This window comes from Microtus oregoni, unplaced genomic scaffold (genome assembly GCF_018167655.1).
Source record: "Microtus oregoni isolate MIOR12 unplaced genomic scaffold, Mior012 000014F_ref0000157, whole genome shotgun sequence".
Lineage (NCBI taxonomy): Eukaryota > Metazoa > Chordata > Mammalia > Rodentia > Cricetidae > Microtus > Microtus oregoni.
Genome location: NW_024543073.1, coordinates 17,580,483 through 17,590,993, shown reverse-complemented (window position 1 = coordinate 17,590,993; position 10,511 = coordinate 17,580,483). Strand labels below are relative to the sequence as shown.

Here is a 10,511-nt window from a genome sequence, read left to right as displayed (position 1 = left end):
AACCAAACCAAACTGTGCTGCCAACTGGAGAGACCAAGTACTTGAATACCCAAGACTGTGTGGGGCACCTCAGTCAAACCACCAAGAGGACATCTGTGCAGAAGAGCCAGTCAGGGAAGAACACTGATGTCTTCATGTTAGCCATAAGATTCTGGAATTTTCTATCCATGTGCCCCATCCCTCCCTCTCTCTCTCTTTCTTTTCTTTCTTTGTCTATTTTTCCTTCTGCACATACTTCTAATGATAATGAAAATGGGATCTGGAGGCAGTGGAAGAGTTGACAAGCAGAAGAGAGAAGAGCAAAGTGAGACAGCCCCTCTCTCCTTCCGCTCTCCCGTCATAGTCCTACCTAGGGGATCATTGTACAGATTCCCAGTTTCACCCCAAAGAAGCCTTCCATGGAACTCGATCCAATCTGCATCCTCAGGGATCCCAGGGACTCCTGGGATCTTTTCCATTACAATTTAGGACCAAGGAGGCAGTATGTCAGTGCCCATTTGACTAGAATCCGTATTGCTCATAGAGGTTGGCATAGAAAGGGGAGGAAATGAGGGCATTTCATCACAATTTAAGAGCACGGTCATATGGGAAGATAGTCTTCTCCACTCTGTATTTTGGCCTTTGGCAGAACCCAGTCAGTAACCAGGGTAAGAAGCGAAGGATTTCCTTGTTTCCCTGCTACATATATAAGAGGCGATCAAAGAGACAAAGAGAGACCATTTCATAGGACATCTAATCCAAGAGAGGAAACTGATTATGGGCTCCTCCAAATGCCTACTACAACATCTCTGTCTTCTCATTTTATATTCCAGACTCATACTTGCCCCCACCCCAACTTGCAGAAAACGTCTTCTCTGCCTTTTCCATTACTGAAGCCTCGGGCATCTCTTTCTTTAGCCTGCCCCACTCCCAGTCAGTCCCACATATACCTGCCCCAGCAGTGTCTTCCCGTGAGTTCTCATGACAACCTGCACGTCTCCGGGTCATTTTCTATGCCATTGTCAGGACTCACGTGCTAGTGCAGATGTGCAGACCTGTTCATCTTCATTGCATCCCTGACAGGCTGCTTGGCCTCTTGAATACAGTCTTGATTACGTGAGTGACAGGACATTTAGGGCTGCGAATAAGTTGGAAGCTAACCTTCAGGGAACTTACTCCAGTCCCAGCTCTAGGTATCTTCAAGAGCTCATACATACTCTCCATTCACAGCCTCTGGCAAGCGAGCACAATCTTCCTACCATTTGGGGCTAAGCCGAGCAGTTATTAATAGATTTGTAAAGGCGATACTAGATAACATATATTTGAGCGACTATTATGCCCTAGACTCTGTTGTAATCACATTGTTTAATTGTTTAATCCTCACAGCAACCCCATGAGGTAACTACCCTCATTTTTTATAGATGAAGAATCAGAGAGGTAAAACAGAATATCGAAGTCACACAGCTAGTTAAGTGGAACATTTGCTTCAATAATGTTCATTCTCTCAATAGCCAAGTACTGCGGCCCCTGGATGGGAAAGTCAGAAAGGGTAGGACACGAGTGATTCAGGGCACAGGAAGGAATATCTGCTTTCTATTACCTGTTATCTCGTGACTGAATTGTGCTATCTTCTTAACTTACATGACATGCTTATGTACACACACACACACACACACACACACACACAACTCTCCTTAGCAGCAACTGTTTTTGTTAATTTTCCTGAATGATCGGGGCTCCCCACTGTGAGTGTGCTGGCAGGTGTATGGATACAGCAGTCACTGATGAAGGCAGAACAACCTAGACTGGAGATGATGCATAAATACACACATCCTGGAAGGGGCAGAACAACACGCTTTCCACTCCGAGACAAAAGGATAGCTCCCTCCTCTAAGATTCAACTTGGTGGGCACAGCAGAACCTTGTCATCGGGGACACTTACATATGAGTGAATTTGTGGAGGAGTCAACAACCTCTGTTGAGGTCTGTCTTAGCCTGTTCAGGTTACTCTAACAAAATATCACAAGCTAGGTTATTTATGAAAGAAAGAACTTTGTGTCTCAACACTCCAAGAGCTGGAAAGTCGGAGAGCAATGTGTTAGCAGATTTGGTGTCTGATGGGTGCCAGCTTCCTGGGTTACAGAAAACATCTTCTTGCCATGTCCTCCATCTGATGAAAAGACTAAGGGCTTTTCCCAAGGTTTCTGTTAATAAGTACATTAACCCCATTTAGGTAAGTTCTATTATAGGATGTAACCACCTCTCAAAGGTCCCGTGTCCTGCCATCAAGATAGCGATAACAATGCGTAGAACATAGGAGCTATTCCAACGGAAGAGGATTTGTGCTCATACATAGCAAAGGCATGTGAAAAGGAAGGACGTCCCAAGGAAACTTGAACATTAACTGCATCAGTTAAAACTTCAAAATATTAAATATTCGATAAGAGAATGGTCAAAATGAACCTGCAAATACAAGTATCTCAAAAACTGCCAAGGCCATCCCAAGGGGCTGCACGAAGATGCTGGTTTTCAGGGCTTTAAAGTCAACTAAGCAGAAATTTTAAAGCAGAACCCATGGGGACTTTAACATCCTTACATATTTTTACTGTTTTCATTTCCAGTGTCATGAAAAGAGAGGGAAGATATTTATAGTTATCAGAGCAAAGTCTTAGACTGAAATAACTCCACGCTTTTCATTCCAGGGAATCTAGGATTCCAAGGGCAGCTTTAGCGGAGCCAGAAGATTTTCCTTCCTAGGTGTCTGGTGGAGAGAGGGGATGTGTCATTTCATTGGGAGTTTGCCTTGAGGGTAAAGTGACAGGGCAGAGTTTTAATAGGTGGTTTGAATTTTAATGGGCAGACATTCTGGGGAAAACTTTGTCACCAAACTTTTAAATGCACTTTAAGAAAAGCATAGATGTGGCAGGAAATAGGAAAGAGCACCCTTCAGAAGAGATTCTTCAAAACCTTAAGATTTGACTTTTGTAAGTAAAAATCTAACATAGAGATGGTTTATAACTTCAGAAAAAATGAGCTGGGACCCAAGTAACTTCTCTTCCCCTCCCATCATGTCTCCCCGAGTCGTTGCTTCAATTCAGGGTGAATTTAATGGTCCCTCTTCCCTTTCAGTTTCTATGAGGACCTATTTGTGTGTATGTGTGTGTGCAATGTGTGCTTGGCTATGGTCCTATGCTTAATATTAAAGTTATAGAGTAAAACAATGAGGTAAAAGGTATTTATTGACACTGACCGGAATGTAATACAAATATTTCCGAAGAACAAGATGAAGACATTTCCTGGTTTATTTTCTCACAGAGATCCATGGTGCTCTAAAATCAAGAAGTGCCACTTGTCCCTCTGGAGAAAAGCCCATGCAGGCAGCAAGCTTCCCCAAGCCTAGCTACTCTGTCCTTAAGAACTGCAGGGATGAGTTCATTGCAGTGGATGGGGATCTTCGCACTCATTCCTCTGCCAGCAGAGCCCAGTGAGGTCTATCTTGTGGGAAGCTCCGGGCTGGCCTCAGAGACGCTGCTGAATAGAGCCGCAGAACCAGCCAGCAGTAGAACAAGAAAGTGAGCCTCGGAGTGGGAGTGGATGACTCAGGCCCTTGCTGTGTCCGGACTGTGTTGAAGCACAGATGCTTAGATGGGACACACATGCTGCATGGTGAGGGTGACAGCGCTCCAACTCTGATGTCCCAGACACATAAGAGCAAAGCGAGAAAAGGCCTTTCCCAAAGCCATCTCTGCCTTTGAGGTTATCGAGGTCATAGTCAATGAGCAACTGTTGGACAGCTGTTGACTCCTGGCAAAGATCATTCTCTCCCCATCAAAATGGCTTCATCTTTACCTTAAAAGGCATTTCACTCTCCAGATGAATGGCTACAATGTACAATATGGAATTCAAAGTCAAAACAACTTTTTCCCATCCTTCGACTCAGTGAAGTTAAGTTTCTCCTCTACAAACTTGAAAGTGGGTGAGAGAAGTTAAAGACAATACACACAGTGCCGTTTTCAATAATTTAATTATTAGACTCATGCCCAAAAGAATGAACTTGAATGAAATATTAAATATTCTTCTTAAAGCAATTTGGGCACAGACAATCACACACATAAGGACTGGGGCCCAGGGAAGGTTCTCCCCCAAAGTGCCAGTGTTTTTGTTGGTTTCCTTGGAGAAAACAAAGGAGCACATGATCAGAGGTAAACAATGTTTTCTTCAGCTCCATCTCCAGCATCCCCACCTTGACTGGTCACCATTGGGAGAGTTAGCTTCACTTCTGTGGGGAGCGTCTGTGGCTGAGGACCATGTTGACTTGTGTCCTGGGGGTCTGGGGAGTCACTCTGGAAGGAGTTCAAATCTGCAACAGAAAGACACCACAGGTCACACGAGACTCCACTTGGGATCCACACGGCAGATGGCACCTTGCCTCAGAATCTGGAAATATAGTGGCCTCACGGTCAGCCAGAGAGAGAATGCCCAAGCCCAGGATGATAGGAACACAGCAGCTATCTAGTGATGTCATCAGTATTCAATTTTAGGCACACGCATCTCCTTGGAGTAAAAATAACCTTCATGGAAGACTCTTAAGGAAGTGTCAAGTGTGTAAAGACTGGTTCCATTCCTAGCCGTTACATCACTGCTACAAGAGAATGGGATTCCCATGGGCTTCCTTAAGTGGAGTCAAGTCTTGAAAATGAAGATAACCTTCTGTGTATGGTAACCACATATGTATCTGCATAGCATCTTCCTTCAGAACACCCACAGCAAGAATTGCTCTCAGGCTGTGTGCATGCACATGCTTTTAATCCCAGCACTCGAGAGGCATATGTGGATGGATCTCTGTGAGTTCAAGGCCAGCCTGATCTACAGAGTGATATTCAGGACAGCCAGGGCTACACAGAGAAACCCTGTCTCAACAAGTAAATAAACAACAATTAAATAATAAACAAATTGGTCTCAAGACTCCATTCATCTGGGACTTGAAGAGTGTAGACAAGGGGTGGGAAAGGGGTGTTGAAGGATGAGGAAGACCTTCTATCCTCCCACCATGCATTTCTGTTACTGCTACACAAAGAACTTTGCAAGAGCAGCTAGATTTCTGGGAAAATCTCACCAACAGCGACTGTAACTGGGCTTGCAGCGATTTTTTTTATGGTTGCCTAGCAACAGCAGGCACCTTCTTCCTTTTCTGATAAAAGCTTCTTCTATATTGTGCTTTAAAGGGAGAGATGAAGGGGCACTTTGATTTGAAGAAAGAAACATACTCACTGCAAATCATTTCCATTGCGTTTCTTCCAAAAACCAATCCCCCCCACCCAGGTGTGGCAATATAGCAAAATTGAAGGAAAGGGACTTCTAGTTAAAGCCGGAGGCAAAGAGGCATAAACGCTGCTTGGAGAGCGAGGGTGGTCACCCTGAGGTCCACCCATCTCTCTGTCAATCATCAAAAGGAAACCATTATCATCTTTGCCACATTTTATCCTAAGCCAGCATGATTTAGACAGATATCGTACCTGTCTCCATCCGAATAACAGCCATGTTTCTAACCTTTCTCTCCAGACAGGAATTTTTGGCTGCTAGGGAATGTGGTATGCAAGTCTCGGTAAAAATGAAGGGCAGAATTTCACCTACAGGGCTCCATCTTTTTGCTACTCCCTCCCCAGATTTTTTCTTTTTCCAGTAGGAGGTGGGGCTCATGGGGGAGCAGCAGCCAGGGGCATAGGAAGTAGACCAGATCACCTGGAGAAGCAATGGTCAGAGCCGAAAGTCTCTGAAGCAAAGGAGAACCCCAAGGCAGGGTGAGGAGGTGAGGCTGAACTTCAGCTTGCTCAAAGGCACCGGCCAAGCCTAACTGGTTTTCTCTTTTTCCTTTTTCTTTTCTTCTTGAGAGAGAGCCTCTCAGGCTAGCCAAGGATGAGCATGAATTTCCAAGTCTTCTGTCTCTACGTTCTGAGCTATGGAATTACAGACATGGCCACCCTGATTAGTTTATGTGGTGTTGGAGATCAACTCAGGGTGTCATGAGTACGTGCTAGGCAATCATTCTACCAAGTGAGCAACATCACCAACCCATGAAGAAAATCTCCTCTTACATTGGGGAAACTGAGTTCTGTTTCTCAAACACAAGGAAAGTGTTATCTACAGGGTGTTGAAGATGCCTCTGGATGACAGCCATCCTGTCTGTACCTTCTCACTACCAACTTGAAAGCCGTGCCGAGTCTTTTATATCCACCATCTCTCTGCAACTCAAAATGGAATCCACAGTTTACAAGTTGGAAAACTAAGGCTCAGGCTACTTCAACTTTTTGCCCCGTATCACACAGCTCGGAAGTCTCCCAGAGCTCAACTTAGAGGACTGTAGCTGCACAAAGACACCTTCCTTGTCAGATCCAGAGTCTCCTGACCTCCTTTCTCAGTGTGTTAGAAGTGGCTTGCCCAGACTCTTCAGGCTACCAGGTCCTACAAGTTTACTGTGTTCTACCGACTCACCCTTCTAAAAGATGGCAAAGCAAAAGACGTTTTGGGTTTCCGTAAACAATCCGGGCAATAATTACAGACCTAGCAACCTCTCCCACACACAATCAGACAAACACAAGTATCCCAAGCAATGATTTCACTGACAGGGTAAGACTAAAAATCAACCCAAAATGCTTCCCCAGACTATTTTACCACATTAGGAGACAGGGTATGCGTGTCTGTGGACACGATGCGTCTCACACAATCTTCATTCCTCTCCCCAGCTGCTGTTGATACAGAATAACTTCAGAGGGAAATGGGTCAGCTACGCTGCAGCAAAAGAGGGGCCAGCCAGGACACACAGACCAGGACACTGAGAATGAAAAGAGTCACCCACGGAAAGAGGTGACTGGGAGCTTATTGTTGAAATCTGACGATTCTGGCCACACTCCCATAATCCATGACACTTCCTTCCGTTGAGATGAAGAAGAGTCCAAACTGCCCAGAGGCCTGGCAATCTAGGATGTCCCATTAATGGCTTTAAGAGAAAACCAACAAGCAAAACAAAGAATCAAGCACACATCAGAAAGGATTCGTGACTATCTTTAAATGATTGGCTATAGCTTTGGAAGACAGAGACCAAATGATATTGGTAGGATACAGGAGTATGTGTGTGCACACACGTTATTTTATAGCGGGGAGCAGGGCTTTAATCGGAGCATTTTGAAATGAGGAAGAAAACAAGAGAACACTATTTCTACTAGGACCTTCGGCCCTTACATGCCTGACCTACAGTGCAATCCCAGATGGATGCTGTGTGGTCACGCGACACCCGAAGGGAAACTCAATTTCCTTCTCCGTGTTCCTTCTTCATTTCTACTTGAACTGCACAGGCAAGGTCAGGCAGTCTGACTTTGACATAGAAGCCATTCTGTGATTTCTGATTTTATTACCCCACTTCTACCCCGAGAGAATTCTAGCAGAGCAATTGTGTGTTTCTGAAAGCCACCCAACGTTTCCACATTTTTTTTTTACCCCAAAGAATATGGTCCTCACAGAGAACCTAAGACTGAAATTACGTTTCTTCAAATGGACCCTTGCTGACTCAGGAAGCAGAGTTCTTAGAGAGTTAAAATGAACTATCCAATTTCATTTGTGATCAAAAGGCCTGATAACTGATGAAGAGAAAAATAAATCTTCCTTATTTGTAATAAGCAAAGAACTATTAACGGACTCAGAATCTGGAGAACTGAAAGGCAGACACTATTCTAGTGAGACTAATTTCAAAGTGCAACAGTATCCTTTGACATAAATCATTTGACCCTCACCACACCTCTGGAAACGAAACAGAGTGTGGATTATTAAGCCTAAAACAGAGACAAATAAGCTGAGATGCATTGAAAAAACCAAAAGTCTGGCTGAGTCAAATGGAAAAGCAGAAGCATGGTTCGAGGCCTTTTCGGCTACATATCTAAGTTACTGGTCACACACTAAAAGTTTAATTTCCAAAAAAAAGATAAATAAATAAATCTCCATAGCCACATTATGAAGGCTGCTGTGGGTTCAGACCAGTTCCCTAAAGCAGCTTTAGAAGTTAGTGTTGTTCACAGTTTGGCTGGCTCGGCTTCTTCTTGTAGACATTCAGGGCAGAAAACAGCCTCGTTGTTTAGAGACGTGTGCACGGAACACTCACACCCCAAGATGATCCGCTAAATCTGAGCTTCAGACCTCGGTGACAACCTAGCTGCTGACCCTGGCATTTATCATCTTCACATGTCCTTTTGTTCCCTAATACTGGAATTGCTAACACACACTGAAGACACTCAGCCTTCCAGTGTCTCACCGTGACGATTATTATTAGGAGCCAACTTGATCATTAGCTGTTATTGTGGCCAGATGATAAGTGGTTTAGAAAACATAGTTGTGTTATACTTAAGATGAACAAAGTGATTCATCAACTGTGAAGTAAACAAAATCTGCCCGATGAGGTGAACTGTTGCCTCGAGCAAGTCATGAAAGATTGGACTGAAACTGTGAAATCCTCTTACATTTCTATTTGAGTTCAATGATTTTACAAACAACGTTCCGAAGGTAAAACAAAATAAAGGGATGCCTTAGCCAGAACCTGGAAACAACCTAAAAGCCCCTCGACGAAGAATGGATAAAGAAGATGAGGTACATTTACACAATGGAGTACTGCACAATGGAAAAAAATAATGACATCGTGAAATTTGCAGGCAAAGAGATGGATCTAGAAAACATCTTAATGAGTGAGGTAACTCAGACCCAGAAAGACAGATATAATATGCACTCACTCATAAGTGACTTTTAGACATAAAACAAAGAAAAAACAGCCTGAAATTCACTATCCCAGAGAACCTAGACAACAATGAGGACCCTAAGAGAAACATACATGGATCTAATCTACATGGGAAATAGAAAAAGACAAGATCCCCTGAGTAAACTGGAAGCATGGGGACCAAGAAAGAGGGTAGAAGGGGAGGCAGGAGGAAGGGAGGGCAGTGGAGAAAAGTATATAGCTCAATAAAAACAATAAAAAATAAAATTAATCATTAAAAATAACTGTTGAAAATAAAAAATAAAATAAAAATAAAGGGATGCATAATGCAACCAAATCCATTACTTAAAGTTGCAATTAAGTTAATTAAATTAATGTTTATACGGTAGTCATCATTTTTCCATTGTCTGTCTTCATCCTTCTCAACAACATACATTTGAACAGACCACACACACTAGCCTTAAAGGGTGAGGAAACTAGCAACATCCACAGCTACTATCTATACTGGACCTGCTCTTGTGACCAACAAAATTAAGAGTTGTTTACCATAAAGAGCAGGGCTCTGACAAATAGTGAAGGCTCTAAATTTCAAAATATTTAGCATTCATATTCTTTGCCTTCTCCTGAATTTTCTACATACAAAATATTTTATGTATTTATTTTCGTGTGTGTGTGTGTTTCAGTTAGAAGCTCACTATGTTGTCCAGGCTGGCCTTGACCTCATGATCCACTTCCCTCTAGTCCCCAAACGCTGGGATTACAAGTGTCTGCTGCCACATTCTGCAGGAAGAGACACTTGAAATCATGACCATTTGAAAGGAAAGTTTTATTTACCATTAAAAACAGTACGACCTTCACCGTAGGCAGCACTCCTAAAGCCTAATCGGAACCCAACAGTAACCAGCGGCCAAGGACCCAGAAGCCCAGGGCTGCACAAAGCCTGTTTAGTCTATGGTTGATGTCGCTGATGACGACGTCAACACGAGAAGGCGCAGACCTTCTCATGTCTTATCCCACAGAACAGAACTCCAGGTCTTCTGAGCCTTGGCTCTGCTCTTGTTTATTTTAATCAAGCTTTCTGACTTGTATGTCTTACTACTGCTCTGTCCCTTGTGCATGTCCCCAAGCTCAATATTCAGACTTTCCTAGAATAACTTCTTCTCCAAGAAACGATTTTTTATCCTTAATGTCCCAATTCTACAAAATAATTTGTATTCCCGTTTAGTTCCCGATTCATCCTTACACTCTGCAACATTTAAAAAATCATTTCCTGATGGCATTGCTGGCAATCATTATTTTTTCTCAGGAGCATTAATGCGCAACATTTTCCCTCTAATGGAAAACATTTATTGTGCAGAGCTGGAGGTATCTTCAGAGCAGAGGAAAATTGGTCTCTGTCCCTAATTTTGCTCAATTCGATTTTCCATAGTGAGCCACAAAACAGACTGCGAGCTTCTGATGGGAAAAACAGTCTAGAGTTGATAGCTGAGACGTACAAACAAATTTTAAATTACTGTCGTTGACTGATTTTTCTATTCCTTATGCGCTGATATTGCACCTGAAATAAAGTAACGAGAGAGAGAGAGAGAGAGAGAGAGAGAGAGAGAGAGAATATGTAGTATGTGCATCTTCAAATTATAAAGAAAGGGAACTGTGGAAGAACTGTTCTTAACTTTGAGAAAGAAGTGGACTTTGGCAGTATTTAATGTACATGAAATAGTCAACATTGGAGACGTCCTCGATGCCAGAACAGAACGAAAGAGTGGAGGAATTC

The 10,511-nt window shown here is 43.1% G+C and overlaps 1 protein-coding gene across 4 annotated transcripts in view; it reads right to left on the bottom strand.

Moving 5' to 3' along the window:
* Nucleotides 1-3,210: 3,210 nt before the first annotated feature.
* The window catches only part of Arhgef28 (Rho guanine nucleotide exchange factor 28), a 291,354-nt gene continuing 284,053 nt past the window's right edge, over nt 3,211-10,511 (bottom strand). For all 4 annotated transcript variants that reach the window (XM_041663279.1, XM_041663280.1, XM_041663282.1 and 1 more), the window contains one exon: nt 3,211-4,339. In XM_041663279.1, coding sequence (XP_041519213.1) covers nt 4,176-4,339 — 164 coding nt within the window. In that variant the 3' untranslated portion in view covers nt 3,211-4,175. The remainder of the gene's footprint in view (nt 4,340-10,511) is intronic.